Genomic DNA, 21,368 nt, shown 5'->3' on the forward strand with positions numbered 1-21,368 from the left:
CTGCCCCACGCGGGCCCTCCCCGGCTGACCCTGTGCCCGAGGGGTGACGCACGTCTGCCCCCAGCCTTCAAGGACGTGGCTCCGGAGGCTAGGGTACCAGCACGCAGTGAGAACTCGAGCAGCGTCTGTGGAACGGAAGGCTCAGAGAAGTCACGGGCAGAGGGGCAGGATGAGAGTGCGAGCAGAGCCGGATGCCGGGAGCCGAGTGTTCACCCAACAGGTTCTCTTCCCCGCTGTGGTTCACTACAGTGAGCGTACACGTGTGCCTGAAGGGTTCTCTTCCCCCTGCAGTGAACGTACACTCTGCCTGAAGGGTTCTCTTCCCCGCAGTGAGCGTACACTGTGCCTGAAGGAAGGGCTCTCTGCCACGCAGTGAGCGTACACGTGTGCCTGAAGGGTTCTCTTCCCCGCAGTGAACGTACACTCTGCCTGAAGGGTTCTCTTCCCCGCAGTGAGCGTACACTGTGCCTGAAGGGTTCTCTTCCCCGCTGTGGCTCACCACAGTGAACCTACCCGTGTGCCTGAAGGGCTCTCTGCCCCGCTGTGGCTCACCACAGTGAGCGTACACTGTGCCTGAAGGGTTCTCTGCCCCGCAGTGAGCCTACACTGCGCCTGAGGTTTGGCAACGTCGTTAAGGGCGGCGTTTTGGGACACACATTTATTTTTAAGAAAAGAAAATTTCCCCCAACAATTCGTCTGCACACTGAGGGCCATGACTCGTTCCGCCAATTCTCAAACATGTGCAACCGTGTGGACCCAGGGAGGACCGCTTACAACGCCCCAGGACACATCCCACGTCCTCCCTCCACAGGTGACGCCAGCCCCCAAACCAAAGTCGGCCCGAGACGTCATGTTTCTTCCAGCTTCAAGGACCAAAACCAGATGAAGGCGCTCCTTCTGACTGAGGAGGGTCTCCAAATCCTTGAGAGGGCGTCTGAGTTGCCACGTGGCCCTGCTGGACAGCAGGGGTGGTTACTCCGCGGTCACCACACCTGGCACGTCCGGATCTCCTCTTTCAAGGCCGTCACCCCCGCCATGCTCTTGTCCTTTACGGCTAGGGCGAGAAGGACTGCTCTGTTTCCAGCTTCCTGAGACACAAACGCCACCAGATTCTTCGCGAAGACATGGACGAGAGGCTGGCGAAGGCAAGGAGAGACCACTTTAACTGCAAGAAACCTGTTTTCTTCTTACTGCCTTCACCGAGTACCCCTGAGGGACCCAGAAGGGCTTCCCACACCACCATTAAAGCACCACCCGGTAAGTCCAGCGTGACAGCGATTCAGATTCAACAAGACTCTCCAGACACTCCGGTCATAAACACACTGCTAAGGAGCATCATAGATCTGCCTCCTCAGTGCTTTCTGGCTCCTGTCTCTTCCGGCTATTTTTACTCTGGAAGGACCCATGTGGGTCTGCAGAGGGAAACCCTGTCAAATGTCACAGGCGATCTTTCCTGAGTGGAGTAGGCACTCACCACCATAACGTGCTATGACAGGGTCAGAATGAGGGGAGGCCTACGTTACAGAATCAGCTCGTCCGGGAACAGCAGCCCCCAAGGGCAGGCGGGTGCCCTCAAGTGCACGGAGGCTGCGGAAAATGCTGTCCTGGGCTGGAGGCAGGTCTCGCCTACCAGATGCTCCACATCCGTACAGACAAATTACAGGCACGGGGAGCCCTTCCCAACCACTTTACCTCGTCCTGCCCGAGAAGGACTTTAGTGGTCAGCACGGGCTTGCCGACGTCACTGGTCACATTGCTGGGTTCCAGGGAGACCAGGGTACCCATCTTCCCGAACTGGGTCACCACCACCAGGATGTGAGTGCTGAAGGCTGTACAGACCACCTGGGTGGGGACCCCACACACCACTGCAGTCTTCTCTTTCGATATCACCAATGGCTTACCTTCCATAGCTGGGACTGCTCGATGGCGCCTTCAGTTTACGTTAAAAAGATAGAAAAAAAAAAAGAGTCAATCGATCAATGGCAGGTAGCCTTGAGGCTCCAAGAATAAGCAATATTGGGCATTAAAACAGAAACACAAGTAGGCCCATTCAAAAGCCTGTGCCTCTTCATCCATACAGGCTTCATTCGCCCGGAACTTTCTGGATCCCTTAACTAGACACATACGTATAAACAGACAGGCGGGATGTCAAAATACACTTTCGCCTCAGGAGGCAGGTGAGAACTCCCCTTCCCCACGCGTCGGCCCCCGCCGTCCTGCATCACTGTGACCCCCACCGCATCCCAACGGCTCTCATTTGAGTCTTGGGGGCCTCAGTCGTGCCATCGCGCGGGGGTGGGGGTGGGGGGAGTAAGCGCCGCAGGTGCAGAAACCCGGCGGAGCGGGTGGCGGCGCCCGCGTCACCCCTCTAGTCCGCACACTGAGGTTTCGTTTTCTGCGTTTAGGGAAACCATCGGCCCCATGGGAGAAGCAGCACCCCCCCCCCCCCCCCCCAAGGCGGAGGGCAGAGGGCGGCTGGAGCCGCCCGGGGCCCGTGGGGACGCCCACCCCCTCCTCCCCCGTCCGGCCCTGCCAGATACCCAGCAGCCCCGCCGCCCGCCACGCAGCCCGCACTCACCGCGCCACGCCCGGAAGTGACGCACGTGGGCAATGCGGGCCCGCCCCCCGGCAAACCCCGCCCCTCGAGCCGCAGGCCTGCGCGCTCGCTCCGCCGCCCCCCGGAAGTGCAGCCTCAAGTCTTCCGGTCCCGCCGGCCGGCGGCTTCCGGTCCCATCGGCGGCTTCCGGGCCCTGGGCAGCGGGCTTCGGTGCTGCTGGGCAGGGACGGGCTCGGCGCCGTGTCAGCGGGAAGGACCCGCACCGCCCCCCCCAACCTGCAGGCCTCGGCTCCTCGGTTCCAGGCCCTCAGTCGAGGGGCCTGGGGCTTCCCCAGAAGGGGGTCCTCGGGCCTTCCTGCCGGGGACCCTGCAGCTCTTTGGTTGGGGAACCTCAGGAATGGGGTCTCGGGCCCCTTGGCCGTGGGCTCCAGGACCCTCACAGAAGCACAGGGAGCTGAGAGAGAAAAGCAGGGCCGGAGGGCAGTTAAAGCGCTGAAAACATTCCACTCAGGACCGTTGCCATAGGGCACAAGAGACCTCAGTCATCCCCGAATACCGTGTGGACTGAAAAAACAATGCACCACCTAAAAGTTGAGAGTTACGTTTTATTCGGTGGACAAGACTGAGGACTTAAGCCCGGGACACAGCATCTCAGATAACTCAGGGACTGTTCCGAAGAGGTAAGGGAGGATCCAGGGTACTTAGGGGCTTTGACAACAAACACCGGGTAGTCGGAACGTCAGAAGATACTGTGCATTACGGAAAACCAGACACCTCGAGTTAAGGAATTTAGTGCTTTGCTGTGTATGGGAAGATGCGAGTCTGGGCTCACAGAGATCATTCCTTTGATGTGCACCTCAGCTCTCTGGGGCCAGTATCCTTTGCTTTCCACCCTGAGGAGTCCCCTCAGGGTGCAACGTCCGCGGGCTGTGACGGGATGGCTTGTAGGTTGCAACATCCTTTGTTTACTGTTATGGCAGGTGACATTTTTCACTTAAAACCGCAGGGGCCGGTGGGAATTTACAGCCAAGGAGCAGCGTTAGTTAGGTCAGTGGGTGGGAAATTACTAAGAGGAAACATCAGGGGGTTGGGGGTTTCTAGCCAAGGAAACCTAGCAGGATTCTCGCTGAAGGTAGGCCTGGGCAGTATCAGACCACCTGGGGGTCGGTGGGGGATGAGGAACCGATCAGACCTGGGCGGGAGGGTATCAGATATGGAGGATGGCGGGGGCAGTTCTTGCTAAAATTGGAAAATGCAGAAGTCCAAAAAGGGGAGGCCTGGTTGAAAAAGAGTTTGGTGTAGGAGAGAATCTTTGTCAGCGTCATAACAAAGGCTTTTTAACCACTCTAGACAGTGCCAGGGGCTTCTGCCCCCGGAAGCCCATCTGGGATATCCTCCCATGTCCAAGGGCACTTAGTATGTGCCAGGCGTTGTTCTAAGTGCTTTCTTTTTTTTTTAAATTTATTTATTTAATTTATTTATATTTGGGGCTGCGTTGGGTCTCCGTTGCTGCGCGCGGGCTTTCTCTAGTTGCGGTGAGCGGGGGCTACTCTTTGTTGGAGTGTGCGGGCTTCTCATTGCGGTGGCTTCTCTTGTTGCGGAGCACGGGCTCTAGACATGTGGGCTTCGGCAGTTGTGGCTCGCGGGCTCTAGAGCGCAGGCTCAGTAGTTGTGGCTCACGGGTTCTAGAGCGGAGGCTCAGTAGTTGTGGTGCACGGGCTTAGTTGCTCCGCGGCATGTGGGATCTTCCCGGACCAGGGCTCAAACCTGTGTCCCCTGCACTGGCAGGCGGATTCTTAACCACTGCGCCACCAGGGAAGCCCCTAAGTGCTTTCTCTATAGTAACTCATTTAATCTTAACATCCCCATTAAGTAGAGTTGTTATTTTCCCGGTTTTATAGACAAGATGTTCAGGTTCAAAGAACTTGCCCAAGGTCACAAAGCTGATAAGGGCTGGATCTGGGCTTCGGACCTTTACCCTTAATTACTGGTCTCTCAACGCAGCTCCGGGTAAAGGGGAAGACGAGGGACAGTGCTGCCCTGTAGCAGGATGATTTCTGGTTCCTCCCAGGGATTCAGAGAGCCCCCCAGCCCCCCGCATATCTTCCCTTTCTCCACGCTGGAAGTGGTATTGGCAGGGTGGGGAGTCTTGTCTGATACTGCAGTAATTTGAGCCTTGAGACTCTTCCTGAGGGGATGAACACCCTTCAAAACCGCACACCCAGAAGGCTTTCTCTCCGGCTCCCTGACAGGCCTGTCAGGGCACATTCTACCCCACCCCCAGCCTGGTCTGTCCATATCACTTAACCCCTTAGGAAGCTCTGGGACCCCTCATGTCCTTACCGCCTTTTCTCATGATGTAATTAAGTCAAGTGAAGCATGTTCATTCCACAATGATTTCTGGTGGCCTAAAAGAAAAAGGCAAGTCTACAAAACATTATCAAAATAGACATAAAAACCAAGAGGAAACTTGTTTTTTGAGCTTTCTTGCAGCCAGTGCACAGTGGGAAAGGTTATGAGTTTTGTGGTTCCAATACTCAAAAAGGAAGAAACATATCAATTTCTCAGGAGAGTCTAATTTTTTGTTGGTTCTAAATTTAAACACACATCCACCCCCCACACACCCCAAAAGCCAATTGCCAATGTGTTGCCATGTGAAACCTCTAAAAGGTTCATTTACTTTTATTCACCAATTCATGCATTCTCTCTCTGTAGGCAGATTGGTACAAGAAGTCTGACCCTCCCCACACCAAAAACAAAAACAAAAACGAAAACAAAAACAAGCCTAAGTCTGAAATAAGCTCATCACTTTTATAAAAGAGATGTTGGAAGAACAAAGTGGATGACGTTTCGATGACACTGGCTGTTTTTTGGTCTAGATCTTCGATAAAGACTGAGTTTGGAGGAAGCGAGGTGCGAAGGCTGTCCTCGGGCGAGGTGGCGGCGGCCCGGGGAGGAGGCTTCTTGGTGGCCTAAGTGGACGTGTGGGCAGAGCTTACACACGCACAGTAGTGGAGCAGGTGCTCACTGCCTGCCACTGACCATTCTCCAGCGCAAGATGGAGATCAGACTGGAAAGGAGGGTCCCTTAAGCGAATTCACTTAAAATGGGAATCAAATAGTAATGATGTCAATGGTGGGGCAAAAGATTTTGAGAATTTATCGTGAGAAAGGAAAAATGGGGGGAATATCTTGCCTTTGTCTTGTATTCAAGGAAGCTTAGGTTCTGAATGCAATTGTAAGTTAATTCGTAGAACCGACAAGGAATTAATCAAGTGTTGATTTGGCAGGCTCATAATTTTTCCAACAAATTGTGTGATGGCTCTCCACATTCTCCTTCACATCGTGTGATTTTCTCAGGTGCGTTATGAAGAAAGAGGATCAGTTGCGCTAAAATACGCAAGAGCGCCTTCCACTTCCCCAAGAGCCTCTCTCTGATATTCGAGTCACTTCTTGTGGGAGCAGCAGCCTGTCATTACCTTGTCACATTCGTGGTCCTCAGCTGCACGGCCAGGCCCTCCCACCCTTGCCAGTTGCTTTGGGCTAGATCTGAACATCCCTCAGTATTATTCCATTTATGGACTTTCTGAAATCTTGCATCTTCCATAAGATTTACAATTCGACTTGATTTGTACTTCCACAGCCTCACAACATGATTCCCAGGCCTTTCAGTGTTGGGGGTGTGTGTGTGTGAGAGAGAGAGAGAGAGAGATTCTGGAGCTATACAGGGAGGGGTGTTGGAGTGGAGCCCAGTTATGTAAATGGTCAATTCGTTCGTGAAACTCTCTGTGCTATGAGAATATCTGTTTTCCCCTGCAGCCTCCTGACCGCAGGTACCCAGGTAGCCAAAACTTGGACCAAAAGGACCTCCTGGGTAGCACAGTCTCGGAATGGGTAAGGCTTTGCCGGGGTTTGCCTGAGTCTCGTAGAGGCAACATCCTTCTCAGTTTTTGTGAGACACGGTAATAGGTGGAACCACTTTATTTTTTAAATTTAAAATAATTTTTTAGCCGCGCCTTGAGGCTTGCGGGATCTTAGTTCCCCAACCAGGGCCTGAACCCAGGGCCTGAACCCAGGGCCACGGCAGTGAAAGCACCGAGTCCTAACCACTGGACTGCCAGGGAAGTCCCAGAACCACTTTATTTATATAAATTAATAATCACTGTCACTTCTCTTGGCCGGTATTTTAAGAGGCGCTGGGTAGCAGTTGTCGGGGATTCCATTTGTGAGGCAGGCCTGAGACACAGCCATCAGATATTTTTGACATTTAGATTATAGATATTTTGGAATGAGTGAGGGAAGCGGTATCCGTACGATTTTTTCAAGTGTAGGTGACAGACACAGATGTGAAACCGTCTTCTGCCCCAAAAGGAGCACAGATGGGCTTTTCTGTGGGCTGAAAAGACCCAGAGAGTCGCGTGATGTCTTTCTCCGCCTCTTAGCTGTGCGGGCGTGTGGGCCCTACTCTCAGACGGGCTGTCCCCCGTGCTGCGGTAGAACCAACAGCCTCCACACCGCAGGAGCTGTCCCTTCCCCATATACCCAGTGACAGTCCCAGGATTGAATCTCCCTAGACCAACCTGGGTCGCGTGCCTGTCCTTGAACCAATCACTGTTTAAAACAAAAGTTACTGTTGGGAATTCCCTGGCCGTCCAGTGGCTAGGACTCGTCGCTTTCACTGCTGTGGGTTCAGTCGCTGGTCGGAGAACTAAGGTCCTGCAAGCCGTGCAATGCGGCCAAAAAAAGAAAAAAGTTAATGTAAAAGCAACTTCCCATGCATCTGGGAGTTTAAAAAATAATTCTAAATAATGTATGTCAAAGAAGAAATCGTAAGTGGGAAGTACCAAGTATTTAGACCTCCCCACTGGAAACCACTCGTCTACTTTCTGTTCCTACGGCTTTGCCTGCCCTGGGCATTCCCTATAAACGGGCTCACCCTCTGTGGCCTTTCATTTCGGCTTCTCTCCCTCAGCCTTCGAGGTTCATCTATGTTGTGGCCTGTGTCAGTGCTTCGTTCCTTTTGGAGAAACCCATTCTTGCTTGTTCAGTAATGGGGAGGATTAAATGACATCCCATTTGCAAAAGGGCCTCGTTTAGGGCCTGGCACATACAGCGCGCTTGATAGAGTCTCCTTCCGTTCGTGGGTCGTTGGAATCCACTGGCAGTGCCCCACGCACAGGCCCTCGTGCGATCGGTGGCTCCGGCCTCTCCACGCCCAGGCTTTTGCAAGGAGCAGAAAGACCAGGAGGGCGATGTAAAGCCACCTGCCCAGTCCCCTAACCGTTAGGGCTGTGAGGTCCTTAATGCCACCATCCCGTCTCTGGAGAAAGGCTGTGATGATACCGAAGCTGGGTCTTTCTGTGACAGGACGTAAATTCCTAAGCCGGCACGAGAGCTGCAGAGGCAGCGAGGCCCAGCACGGCGACCGGGGTCAGCCTCAGGGCTGTCTGCAGATCTCCCTCAGCTCGGCAGCCCTGCGGCCAAGGGCAGAGAGTCTTGGTGCCTGGGGACCCTGGTTGCTACCCTCAGCCTCGCCACTGGCCTTCCTCTGCCCCCAGCGGGCGCGACCTGGTCTTGTGGCGCGGCTGCGTGCCCAGCAGTCACCTGTGTGGCACAGTGTCTGTGCGCTCAGCGGTCGCAAAGGCCTATGACTAAGCAGCAGCACGGGAGTAAGACAGTTCTAACCAGGGAGCTCCGGGACACAGAAACGGCCTTGTACTGCACCCGGTTATCTAGAAGAAGATAGTGAACAATTAACTTTTTATAAACCAGGTTTATCCAAGTTGAGGGAAGGGATAGGGTATAAAGATTAAAGGCAACCCACTGAAAATCACATATATCTTATTACGGAAACAAAACCCTGAGACTACGTGAAATTCGAAATTTTCCCGAGGGAAATGAATGAATACCATTAAAACTGAGCCCAGTTTATAAGGGTCCAGGGAGCTGTTCACCCGGAAAGGGCATAAATCCTCTTCCCAGGGAGCATTTAAAGATATTTCTGAGAAGCCTGCTGCCCAGGGTCAGAAGTGAAAGCATCACTTTCCCGTGGAGGCCGGTGGTGCCCTGTGGGGCAGGCGCTCGCTTTGTGGCCTAGGGGTGCCCTGAGCTTTGGAGTTTTATGTCAGCAGGAGTATTTTTATTTAACGTCACATGGTCAACACAAAGAAAATGCTCTATTTTTGGACCTAATTCCAGCAGGGCACAGAATTGAGAGTTTAGCTTGTCACTTTGTTTTCTGCCGAACTTAGTCAAGCTCAAGTATTACAATCTTTCTGTTCCTGGAGTGAGGCTTCCTGCCCTCGTTAGAAATATTGAAAACTGCCTTGTACCCACATCTTGCACTGTTTGTTTAGTTCTTTAATAAATGAAACCTTAATCCATGTGCAATTTCTGAAAGCCTTTCTTTCAATATTTTAAGAAGTTATTTCCCCTGATAAGAAGCCGTCTTGTTGCCCCACGTCAAGCCAAACGACAAAGCCTGCCAGGCTGGTTATTGTTCGTACTCTTTTCTTTTACAGGGAGAGGACGGAAAGCCAGCGTGCGGCTTTGATAAACGTTTGCCCAATTGGATCGCATTCAAGTTGGTGTGTAAAGCAGTGGGTCCAGAGTGGTGGGTGGGGCTAGGGAGGGGGCAGGATGAAGTGGAAAGAAACCCAAGCCCTGCCCCCAGGCCCTGGCACTAACTTGCTGATGACCTTGGACAATTCCCTTCCCTGCTCCGGGCCTCTGTTTCCTCATCTGTAAAATGGGCAGATTGGCCGGGTGGCCTCTAGGTGCCTCTGATCCATTCCTCCGTGCTCCTGCCCTCTGATGGGGACAGGGCCCTGGGGGATGGACTGGAGTTGGTTTTGTCTGAGCAGGGAGGGAGCGGAGTGGGCTGGGAGGTCGGGGCGGGCCCGCCTTCCTGAGGGCCCATTCTGTGTCTGTGGGCTGGGCCCAGGGCCTGTACCACATGGAGGTTCTGAGAAGGTAGATTGGGCACAGCACATGGACTTTCTGACCAACAGAACTTTCCAGGAATGCCAGGGCCTTCCATGGGAGGTGGTGATCGCCCTCCCTGTGGAGGCGTTGGGACCAGGTGGTCATCGGGGCTGAGGACGGTACCAGGATGTCTGCGCTGGGGAGACTGGACTCGAAGTGTTTTTTGTTTTTAAATTTATTTATGTATTTATTTTTTTTTGGTGTTGGGTCTTCACTGCTGCACGTGGCCTTTCTCTGGTTGCAGCGAGCCAGGGCTACTCATCGTTGTGGTGCACAGGCTTCTCATTGCAGTGGCTTGTCTTTGTTGCGGAACACGGGCTCGAGGCACATGGGCTTCAGTAGTTGTAGCACACGGGCTCAGTAGTTGTGGCTCGCAAGCTCTAGAGTGCAGGCTCAGTAGTTGTGGCGCATGGACTTATTTGCTCCGCGGCATGTGGGATCTTCCCGGACCAGGGCTCGAACCTGTGTCCCCTGCATTGGCAGGCAGATTCTTAACCACTGTGCCACCAGGGAAGCCCTGGACTCAAAGTGTTTTGAAGGCCTTTCCAAATCCCAGCGTCTGCGGTTCTGTGTGTCGAGGTGAACTGATGACCACAGAAGATGTGGCTAAATCCCACTAGAGTGTCCACAGCGAAACACACAGCTAAACTCAACAGGGTCCGGCCACACCAAGTGTGGCAGGAACTGGGAGCAACTGGAGCGTCGCTGCCTTGCTGCTGGGAGGGCCAGTCAGGGCAGGCACTGTGAAAAGCAGTTTAGCTGCTTCTCATAAAGGGGAATATACACCTACCATGTGACTCAGCAATCCCATTCCTGGGTATTTACCCAGGAGAAACGAAAATTATGTCCACACCAACAATTATGTTCATAGTGGCTTTCTTCATAGTGACCAAAAACGGAACACAACCCAAATGTTTCCAGCAGGTGAACGGGTAACAAACTGGGGTCCATCCACGTGATAGGTCATTACTCTGGGCACATGACAGTGTGGAGGGACCCCAAAACAGTGCAAGGAGGGAAGGAAGCCAAGCACAGAAGGCAGTGCGCTCCGCGAGTCCATTCGTGTGACGTTCTGGAAAAGGCAGCATTATGGATCAGTGGTTGCAGAGTGGGGGTGAGGGGCAGGTTTGAATGCAAATGGGGGGGCCCAGGGGATGAGGGATCTGCTGTATCTTGGCTGTGATGGTGTTTGCAGGACTGTGTGTTTGTCTACACTCTTGGAACTGTGTGTCGTGAGTGAATCCTAAGCTGTGTAAATTGAAGAAGGGCAAGTAAACGATTCAAGCAAAGAGCAGACAAACGACAGGAAACTCTCACCCCAGCCCAAAGCAGGCGCCGCCTTTGAATGCAGGCCTGCCACTCCCATTAGGATGGCTAAGTGCACGCACAGATGTAGAGGAGGCACGTGCTGGCTGGGGTGTGAGGAATCGGCGCCCTCGGGCACTGTTCACGGGCTGTAAAATGGTGCAGCCATGGCGTGAAAGCCACGTGGCAGTTCCTCAAAACACTGTGACCCAGCAATTCCACTTCTGGGTTTGCCCAAAAGAATTGAAAGCTGGGTCTTGAAGCGATATGTCAACATGCACACCCACGTTCACAGCAGCATTATTCACTGTAGCCAGAAAGTGGAAGCAACCCAAGTGTCCATGCACAGACAGACGGACACACACAGTGTGGTCTGTCCCTACAGTGGGAACTCATTCAGCCTTAAGAAGGAAGGAGATCTTGACGCCTGTTACAACGTGGGTGAGCCTCTTTTTTTAAACTTGTTTTTTAGTGGTTTGAGAGACGGCAATTTTTAAAAATTAATTTATTTTTGGCTGCGTTGGGTCTTCGTTGCTGCGCGCAGGCTTTCTCTAGTTGCTGAGAGCGGGGGCTACTCCTGCAGTGCACGGGCTTCTCATTGCATTAGAGCCCCGTGGAGCACGGGCTCTAGGCACGTGGGCTTCAGTAGTTGTGGCTCGCGGGCTCTAGAGAGCAGGCTCAGCTGTGGCGCACGGGCTTAGTTGCTCCGCGGCATGTGGGATCTTCCGGACCAGGGCTTGAACCTGTGTCCCCTGCATCGGCAGGTGGATTCTTAACCACTGCGCCACCAGGGAAGTCCTGGATGAGCCTTTAGAATGTTGTGCTCAGTGACCTAAGCCTGTGTAGGTGCCGAGGGTCCAAGGGCCCTGTCCTGTAGCCCACGGTGGGGAGGGGGGCAGACACGGAGCCAGGACTGACAGGTGTGGCGAGACCGGGGGAGCAGTGTGGGGCTGGGGCCCAGGTTCCAGGGCTCTTCGCAGCTGGGTGCCGCCAAGCCGTCCTCAAGAAGCTGCAGCTCAGCCGGGTCCCAAGTGGTGTCTGGGGAGTGGGCAGCTGAGAGATGGAACAGGTGGGCAAGCGTCTGGCGCTCGGAGGTTTTGGATTCACTTTTTCACACCTAAGTCCCGGTAGATGGAGTCTTATTTCTTTTCTTCTTTCCTGAAATTTACTGATACCGTTGTTGTTGTTAGAATAGCTGACATGTTCATACCCTACAATATCCCAGTACACAGAGGGATCCAGGGTGAAGCCAGCCTCTGTGCACAGCAGGTGTGGCCAGTGTCCTGCCCAGGTGCTGTCACCTCAGCTCCTCAGTGCTCACAGGCGTGCTTCCCACTGCCTGGGCCTGCACTGCATCGCTGGGGGCTTTCTGTGAAAGTGCTGAGCTCGCTCATCCATCCATCCATCCGTCCATGTGTCCATCCATCCGTCCATCCATGTGTCCATCCATCCGTCCATCCATCCGTCCATCCATCCAGGGGTGAAATGTTTGCTTGGTCACTCAGTCAGTGAACATTTTCTGTTAGGAGCTGGTGTGAGGGGACCCCCAGTTACCACCTCACTGCAGAGAAGAGACCAATGATGAGCAAACAGCTGAAGGTCAGGGCAGTCAGGGAGAAACAGGAGTAACTCCACCCCGACAAACGGAACAGGCAAGATTTCAAAGGAGGTTGAAAGCAAGGTGGAAATACTCCCCTAGGAAAACAACTTTGAAAAATAAGATGGACCTATAAACAAAGAGGTCCTAGAAACACAGGGTCTACTGCCTGGTGAAAAGGTCATCATGACACTTTGTCACAGACGTGACATTTTGGCGTGGTGGGGGTGAAGAATTAGTTGGGACTTTTATCAGTTTCCATGGCCACACATTTCTGTACTGTTTGAATTTTTAGCATAGTTCAGAAAAGAGATAAAAATGGGAAAGAAGGAAATGCACTCCTGGCCGTGGTGGCAGGGGATTTTGCACCGTGTAGACGCACCCAGAGCCCCCAGGCGAACCCAGGCCGGGATCTGAGTTGCGTCTGGCAGGAATGAGCTGCAGGGCGGCCCCCAGCCCCAGGGAGAGCTGGGTGGGGAGTGCCTGCGTTACCAGAGAACACCTCTGGGGGCAGCAGAGGCCACAGAACGCTCTCAGCGTGCGGAGCAGGGACAGGGCTGAACCCAGTGTGGGCGGAGGAACGGAGGAGCCCTGTCCTCCTCTGCGCCGGGGAAGGGGGTGTCCTCCTTCCCTCGAGCCTTCCCACCCCCATCCACGCTAGGGCAGGGCTGGCCCCCTGCCTCTTCCGCAGAGGCCGGGAGCCAGTTCTGTTCTCCGTCTCTCTCCCCTGCCCACCCCTCTGTCTGTCTCTCTCCCCACCCCCACTCCCACCTGCTTCTCTGCGTGTCTCCCTCTCCCCATCCGAGGAGTCATCTAATGACAAACCTCTTTGTCCTTCAAAGGTGTCGACATCTGTCATTTACGTCACAGGCACTTGCAGAGCTTGTTCTGAGGGCCGGACCCTGAGCTATGCACTGTAGGGCTAGCAGGAAGTCCAAGTCCAACCCCAACCCCTGGGGAGACCGTAGGGCACTCACAGCTAACAGGATTATAAATCAGACCACAGCATGAGCGTTAGAGATCAGGACCAGGGAATACAAGCTGGGCTGGACTGTCAAGGCCGTAATGGAGCACAGAGTGGGTGTGCATGCTGGCCACTGGGTCCTCCACAGTCGCTATGACTGGGCCTCAGGTTTAGCTTTGAGCTTCCTGGTAGCCACAGAGAAAAGGGAAACAAGATCAGGCACCAGGTACCTACCTCCCTGCTCGTGGTCAGAAGCGCCAGGCTGTCCAGACTCCACAGGGAGGACTGTCTGTCCTCTCCCAGGCTTTCTGGAGGGGCCACTGAGGTGTCAGGGCGACACCTGGGCACTCTCACTGCCCCTTGCTGGGATGTAACCCCAAAGCATCACTCAGACAGCACAGGAGGGTTGGGGGGATGGAAAGCAAGGACCCAGCCTCCCCCGGGGCTAAACCTTGAGGAATTGAGGGCCTTGACATTCTCTGAATAAATAGCGGGGCTCTAGGCCAGGTTAGGTTTATATTTTTATAACTTAAAAAAATTGACGCATGAAGTTCATGCAGTAGATGCACTTGGTGTGCCGTCCTGAGTTTTGACAAACGCGTGTGATCGTATAACCGTGACCGCGGTGCCCCATCTGCCCAGTTCCCTCCTGTCCCCCAGCCCCCGTGACCCCTGGTCTCTCCTCTGTCCCGTAGTTTTGCCTTTTCCAAAATGTCATCTGAACAGAACCCCGTGGTATGTGCTGGCAGGGCTGTTGAGGGGGTGAGCTGTGCAGGCATGCGTGTGTAAGTGTTTGCATGTGTGTGTACCTGTGTGCGCGTGTGTTTCCGGTCCCTCCTCGTGCGCCGGTGGCCCTGTCCGCCCACCACCCTCTCTGCCTGACTTGCCACCTCCGCTAGGGATGAGCTCCCTTGGGAATGAACCTCCATCCCTCGTCAGCTGACAGTCCCCCCTTGTTTTCAAGTGGTTCCTAACTGCCAGCCTCCAGTGAAGGGCATGGCCCCCACTCCACCTCCTGGGCACTGCTGGGCACTTTCGTAAAGACACGAGTGACATCGGAAAGTGAGGCTGTGGCGCGGGGACCCCGTGGGTACAGCCCCTGGAGGGGCCCTTGTTCTGCTGTGCCTCGTGTACGTCCTCCCCGCGGGACGCTGGGGGCGAGCGGGGCCATGCGGGTACCTCCGTCCTGGCTCTTGGCATCCGGCTGTCCTGGCGACCCTCCAGCGTGAGAGAAGTCAGACCTTCGGGGGTGGGGGGCACACAGTGGGGGCTTTTTAATTCATCCAGGTCGTGGTTCTGCTGAACCCTCCCGGGCGGCCAGTCAGCTGTCACCAGCGATCCCCCGATGTCCCCGCCACCCGCTCTGGGGGGCAAGCTCTCTGCGTTCCCGCTCAGCTCACCTTCCCCGCTCCCGCCTCCGCGGCTGGCCAGGAGCCCCGAGCCCCGCTGTGGCCGCTGGAGGAGCCGAGGCCCAAGCCTTTCCCTCCCCACAACGAGCGTCAGGCTGGCTGTGTCCTGGTCCTGGGAGGACGGCAGGTTTTGCAGAGCGCGGCTGGGATGCTGGCGAGGAGACTGGCAGTGGCCTGCCCCTTACTGTTACGGTTGCCCACACGCTGGGCCTCGCGTTGCCTCGGGCCCTTAGAGGGGCTTCTCCATCCGCCGCGTGTCCGGGGAGGCTCCAGCGCCCCTGCACAGGGCTGGGGGCAGGGGAACTCACTCTGGGACGAGGCCCTGCAGAGCAGGCCCCTCCTGGGGAGCCCGGGTCTGGGTGCGGGTGGCACTGCAGGGCGAGGAGGGGGGTGGGTCTGCCGCCAGCTCCTGCCCACCCCGCTGCACATCAGACTTGGCTGCATCCCCAGGAGGCAGTCCGGCAACAGCCTCCTGCACCTTCTCTCCTGTACCGGAAGGGCGTCCCTGCTCGCGGCCTGCCCTCTACCCGCTTCTCTCCCGCCGCCATGGGTCTGGTTTCCCTCCGCAGCCCCCAGGGCCGAGGCCCCTGAAAGCCTGCGCTCTGGGAGCAGAGTGGCCTGAAACCAGAGACATGAACGCCGGGGGATTTGGCTTCAGCTCATTAGACGCCATGAACCCGCCTGCCGAAGGATCCCAGCCTGCGCCCGCCTGCCTGGTCTGTTAACGTCGTCCGGGCCTCGGGCTAATTTGTTTAGCTGTGCCAATCGGTTGAAGGTTGATTCAATTGGACTAGGGTTATTTATTTGTGCCTGGATTTGCTGAGTGTCATTGGAGGTACGTGAGGTCTTCATTACGGTGGCGAGATGGCTTCATTAGGGTGACGGCCACTCCTGCCCTCCCCTGACCCCCCTTCTCCGAGCACCCAGGCCCCCTCCCGCCTAGGGAGGGCGTGGCAGCCTTGGGGGGCTGGTTCCCTGGTGCAGCCTGGCTTGGGGGGTGAGCACTGCGTTGAGGGTCCAGAGACCCAGGTTCTGATCCATGCTCTGCGTTGACCACCTGTGGCTCTGCTCAGGAAATGGTCACTCCTAAACGAGTTTGGGTGACCTGCTCTCCTGCAGTCATCCCCCCGGAAGGACCCTAAAGGCATCCACCTCCCCAAGCCTCAGTTTTCCCATCCACAAACTGGGAACACCCGTCTTCCCTCTTGCCGCCTCCGGGGTGGGCTGCCTAGTCTGCGAGCCCCTGCGACTTGTGCACTTGGCGCCAAGGTCACAGGGAGGGCAGGTGGGGTCCGCGGGCCGGCAGAGCGCGCTGCCCAGAGCTGGGCTCTCTCTCCAGGCAGCTGGGAATGATGGATGGATGCGGGGCCGCCCTGGATGAGCAGACCTGGCAGTTTGCCGCTCTCCTGCCCCGGGGTCAGACGCCGGCTGGTTCCTCTTCCCCGTCCTGTGTCCTCCTAGCCCGTCCTGGGCATCGACTCTGGGGCTTGTGCCTGGGGCCGTGGGCGGGCAGGTGGGAGGCCCCATCCCTGTGACAGGGCTGCTCTCCGGGTGCCCCCCTCCCAGCCAGCAGGCTCTCTGGCACAGAGCAGGCACCCAGGATAAAAGAGTTCTGGGTGGAGCTGGAGGGCCCAGGTCACAGGCTAGAGCGACTGAGGTCAGCGGAGGCGAGCGAGGGGTGGGGGTGCCCGCCAAGGAGTACCTGCCGTGCCCCGAGATTGCCAAGAGGGCTGGAGTGCTGGCCGTCCTTCCCCATCGCTGACGTAGGAGCCCAGAGCAGGGCAGGGTGGGCAAAGCGTCCGGGGGAAAGATCCTGCCCACGCTCCCCACCCAGCAGCACCCCAGAACCAGCGGGCTTGTCCTTCCATCCCTTCCAGGAGAGGAACCAGAGCCGTAGCCAAGCGTCCCCCTGGGTGGTATTTCCTAAGCGAATACCCTGTGTTCTAAGAGCTCAGTGGGTCTCAGCAGCTTAGGCTGATCCCTTACCTGAACCTGGGGGAATCTGAGGCCCAGAGAGGGGAAGGAGTGCCCCCAAGGTCACACAGCGCACCAGGGGCAGGGCAGGGACCACCGCTGAGGGCCACACGAGGAAGAGACTGGTACTGACCCAGGAGCCAATCCCTCCATCTAAAGACATTTGTTAAGGCTCAGAGAGGTTAGGTGACCTCTCTAGAGAGGTTGTCCGGGGCTGCACAGCTGCTCCACTGAAGAACTGACTGCAGACCTGTCTGCTTCTACACCCATCCCTGTACCTCCCTGTGCACGACAGGCATCAGGGCTGTTCTGGGAAAGACTTGGGGATCTCCCTGGAAGCCAACCCTGAGAGGAGGGTCTGAGAAGGAGTGCTGTCATGGGGAGGTCCTCTCAGGGCAGGGGCGGGTGAGTCAGGGAAGGGTACATGTCGCCCTGTGGACGGCTGCGGCTCCCCCCTGCTCAGGGCCCTGGGCGACACTGTGGAGCATCCCTCAAAGCCATCCCCCTCCAGGTATTGGGGGTATTTCTACACCAACTCCATCAGGTGCTGGTGAATGTCTGTGTCCTGGACCATCTCCTCCTGGGATGTCTCATGGTCCTCATGTCACCAGGAGGAGACACCAGATGGAAAAACTGAGGCTCAGAGAGTCTTGACTGGGTCAGAGCCCAAAGCAGCCACACCAAGAAGCCTTCCCTCCTTTTCTCCAGCTGGGTCCCACCCCTCATCAGGCTCCTGTCCCACCAGGCCGTGAGCCCCCCAGGGAAGGGTTTGTTTCTAACTCACCTGAATGTCCCCAGCTGCCCGCATGCTCTGGGCCCCAGGAAAGGGTCAGTCGTGTCCTGGGTCGGTATCTGGATGGTCTGTCTGTCTTACCGTGTGTTCCAGTTTGCTGTATGACAAACCATACAACAATGATTTTACTATAGCTCATGACTTCGTGGGTCAGGAATCCGGGCTGGGCTCGGGTGGGCGGTTCTTCTGCGCCACATGGCGTTGATGAGAGGCCACCTGGGGCAGTGTTTGTCCTGTGGCTGGCTTATCACTGAGCGTCATGTCTTCCAGGTTCCTCCATGCTGTAGCAGGCATCAGAATTTCCTTCCTTTTTAAGGCTGAATCATATCCCATTGTGTGGATGGACCACATTTTATTATCCATTCATCCACTGATGGTCACTTGAGGTTGTTTCACTTTTTGGTGAATAATGGTGCTGTGACCATGGGTGTACAGGTATCTGAGTCTGAGTCCCCGTACGCTCTTTTTTTGTGTGTGTGTGGCCATGCCACATGGCATGTGGGATCTTAGTTCCCTGGTCAAGGATCCAATCCGTGCCCCCTGAAGTGGAAGCGTGGAGTCCTAACCACTGGACCACCAGGGAAGGTCCCCCGCCATACACTCTTGAGCGCACAGATTAAGGGGAGGGGGTGCAGGCTCCACATCAACGGGAGGAGGGCAGGGACTTGCAGCATCTTTGGTCCACCACGCTGTGCTGTGCAGAGAGAGGGGTTGCCTGGACACTTGGGGTCACGTAGAAAATAGGGAGGCAGCAGCAGCGACGGCAGATGGTGGGGGAAAGGGGAGCTGGGGGCCCGCTGTCTGGGGTCTGGGAGGATGGGTGGGAAGCAAAAGTGGCCTGAGAAGTGAAAGCAGGGGCTGGAAGCCTCTGGAGAGGGCGGGGCTGTGGCCCTCAGGTCTGGCCCAGGGGGGTGTGGTTTCAGAGGACACAGGTGGCCTGGGTGTGAGTCTGGGCTCTGCCGTCCAGGAGCTTTGTGACCTGAGCTCTCAAATGTCCTCCCTTGGGAGATGGGGGGAAATAGCACAGCCGCCCTCGCAGGATGTAGAGAGAATTCAGCGGGGAACTCCTGCAAGCCTCTTGCCTGGCTCTGTCAGCGGGTGATGAGAGGGGCCGTAGACTCGCCTCCAAGGGCCCAAGGTTATGCCCACATGGATCAAAGTTGGCAGGGCTGGGGCTGGGGGCGGGTGGCTTCCCAGAGGACCAGGCAGAGAAGGGCTGGCGGCTCCCTGTGGTGTAGCAGGGCTCACCCACCTGCGGCAGCAGCCCGGGATCCTCCCTCCCAAGGCCGTGGTGCTGGGCCGGCTCCCTTCCCGGGGCCCTGCCCTCGGAAGCCTGGACCAGCTTCCCTACTGGGACAGGGCCGATCGGGGGAGCCTTCCAGGGCCTCCTCACGTCAAACTTGGGAATGGGTAACTTCAATCCCACGCCATTCCAGTGGCAAAGCGTGTCGTGGGCCTGGCCCAGACCCAAGGGAGGGGAAACAGACTGCTCCTTGGTGGAGAGAACCACTGTGGCCGTACCTGCAGGCAGCTCGCCCAGAGTCCCGGCCACGAGAGTGCCGGGCGTGATGCCCCACCACCACGGGCTGGGGCCGGGAGCCCCTGACTCTGGCGGGGGTGGGGACGCTGGGGCCTGAGAAAACGGCACCGGGAGCGTCCACAGGCGCTCGGTGTATGCTCAGGGCGTGATGTACGGGGGGGTGACTAAGTCAGCCAGGCTGGACCCGCCGGCCAGCAGTGAGTGTCCTGCCCTGGCACCTGGAGGGCTGAGGCTGGCGGGGGGGCACCTTCCTCGGGTTGCTCCCTGCCCCCAGCTCCCCGAGCAGAATCCCGCCCGCGCCGTCTCCCCGAGCCTTTCCTTGCACGTCAGCCGAGTTCCCCTTCCCCCAAGGCTGCCTCACCGAATATTCCTTCTTTCTCATCACCATAATTGTTCATTTGTAGGTTAAGCTGCACCTGGGGTTCTCAGAAATCCGCTCGCTCCCTTGCAACTTGCCAACTTCTCCAATGTCTCGTCCTCCTCTGCCTCATTCCTTCTTCTTCTGGAGGAGGAACCTGGCCACGGCGGGGGGGCGGGGGGTGCGTGGGGAGGGTGGCAGCTCCCGGTGCAACCTGTAGGACTTTGCCTGGAAACGGTGGGACTCGAGCCACGCTCTCAGCTGGAGAGAAGGCAGCCCGATCTGTCTGTCTGTCCTCCCTTTCCAGGCACCGTGGACTAGAAAGATTAGTCAGGCTTGACCAACATTTTCCAGCACCTTCCACGTGCCAGGAGCTCTCTTCGTGCCCCGGTGATATTATCTTGTTGAACACTGAGGACCACACCCCCTGCGGTCCGCATATTGTCCCCAGAGAACCAGGCTCAGGAAGGCGTGTGGCTGGCCCCAGGTCAACTGGACGGTGATGAGCAGAGGTGGGATTCCAGTTCGGCTGGGAAGAGGAGACCAGTGGATAGGAAGCTATGGCGCAGAGGGCTCATGGCCTTGGGGTGGCACCCCTGGCAGGGGCACAGCACTGGCAGAGCAGGTGGTAGGGAAGCTCGATGTCCCGTGAAGGAGCGGAAGCCACGGCTGGGGCTGGGTCCCGTCCTCCGTCCTCCGTGCAGCTCGTCAGAGCCCTCGGCCTCAGGGGGCTCTGCTCACCTGCAGCGGCACCCAGGACGTTATCAGGAGGGCAGCAGGACCTGTTGGTCAGGCCGAGTGCTGGCGGGGCGGAGGCAGGAGGCCTCCGGAGACTGGGAACAAGGCCAGAGCCCAGGCGGACTGGGCACCTCGGGGCCTGGGGAAGCTGTCACCTAGCAGGGCTGGCAGAGGGCCGCACAGGAGAAGAGGCCTGATTGACTGCAGACCCCAAGCCCAGAGGCACCCCCGCTGCTATTCCGCCAGTTCCTGCCTTTCTGAGATGGTCCAGGGTCCCCCTCCTGCCCTGCAGCAAGAGGGCCGGAGCCCCAGGCCAAGGGTGCTGTTTCCTCCCTCCTTCCCTCCCTCCCATCCAAGCAGCCAGCGCACATCAGTACGGGGAGGGAGCTCTGCTGGGCGTGGGGATATGGTGGTGACATGATCACAAAGGCCACCGTTTAGCAGGAGAGGGAACAAACAGGAAACAACAGGTCCGTAATGTGTGCTCCGGGGGCTGAGCCTTGTGGGAGGAATAACGGGGCCGCCGGCTTGGGTTGCAGGCCTGGGGAGTCCCTGATGAAGGGAGATGAAGGGACATTTGGGCTGGGGCAGCGGGGAGGCGAGCAGGCCATGGGGATGGAGACGAGGAATCAGCTGTGTGAGGGCCTGACGATGCGGGGTGCGGACACAGGTGAGATGGGAGGCTGCCATTCGCTGAGCAGCTGTGTCCTGGGCCAGCAGGTGGGGTGGGGCAGGTGCAGGGCCCCTCACTGCACTGTCCCCTCCCCCGGCCCCCACCGGCATCTCCTCATCCAGGACACCTGCCCGCCCCGGCTGGAACAGGCCTGAGTCCTGGGGGAGGGCCGTGGAGACGCAGACAAGCCTCTCTCCTCGGATGACAGTATCACTCGTCACTGACAGGAAGCAGCTCTGCGCTTCCCACAGACCCTGAGGGGTTGGGCTGTGTGTTTTTAGCCCATCATACGGATTATTATTCCATTAGCGGGGTCACACAGTGGGGGCCGCGGGACTTTCATCTCCAAAAGGCCTCGCGAACATTGATCACTAAAAATTAATTAAAGCATTCTAATCCCCAAATGCCTCTAGGCTGCAATATTCGCTTCCTGTGTCAGCTGAGAGAAACACAGCCCTGGTTACGGGAAGCTCCTGG

At 56.8% G+C, this 21,368-nt stretch overlaps 2 protein-coding genes across 30 annotated transcripts in view; one reads left to right on the forward strand and one right to left on the reverse strand.

The window, feature by feature from the left end:
• Positions 1 to 643: 643 nt before the first annotated feature.
• Positions 644 to 2,435, reverse strand: PSMG3 (proteasome assembly chaperone 3). 2 transcript variants are annotated; one of them, XM_019947397.3, is made up of 3 exons: positions 2,127 to 2,435; positions 1,693 to 1,930; positions 644 to 1,136 (listed from the first exon to the last, which is right to left on the reverse strand). In XM_019947397.3, the coding sequence occupies exons 2-3, from the start codon at positions 1,906 to 1,908 to the stop codon at positions 984 to 986; spliced, it is 369 nt and encodes a 122-aa protein (XP_019802956.1). In that variant the 5' UTR covers positions 1,909 to 1,930; positions 2,127 to 2,435; the 3' UTR covers positions 644 to 983. The 2 variants fall into 2 exon arrangements, with proteins under 2 accessions (XP_019802956.1, XP_019802955.1); XM_019947396.3 differs by having other exon boundaries at positions 1,693 to 2,435.
• A 261-nt stretch (positions 2,436 to 2,696) lies between these two features.
• Positions 2,697 to 21,368, forward strand: part of LOC109552128 (uncharacterized) — a 57,485-nt gene continuing 38,813 nt past the window's right edge. For 14 of the 28 annotated variants that reach the window (XR_012326442.1, XR_012326450.1, XR_012326446.1 and 11 more), the window contains exons 1-3: positions 2,700 to 3,237; positions 6,376 to 6,450; positions 9,078 to 9,143. The gene's annotated coding sequence lies outside the window, so the exon portion shown is untranslated. The other 14 variants (XR_012326453.1, XR_012326456.1, XR_012326455.1 and 11 more) reach the window with 8 other exon arrangements.

Source organism: Tursiops truncatus, chromosome 15 (assembly GCF_011762595.2).
Source record: "Tursiops truncatus isolate mTurTru1 chromosome 15, mTurTru1.mat.Y, whole genome shotgun sequence".
Taxonomy (NCBI): Eukaryota; Metazoa; Chordata; class Mammalia; order Artiodactyla; family Delphinidae; genus Tursiops; species Tursiops truncatus.

Bases quoted from the DNA above. Each gene is read 5' to 3' on its own strand.
- PSMG3 (XM_019947397.3), bottom strand. From the start codon at position 1,908: ATGGAAGGTAAGCCATTGGTGATATCGAAAGAGAAGACTGCAGTGGTG. The intron at 1,137-1,692 runs GTAAAGTGGTTG...TGCCTTCGCCAG, and splicing joins TCCTTCTCGGGCAGGACGAG to CCTCTCGTCCATGTCTTCGC.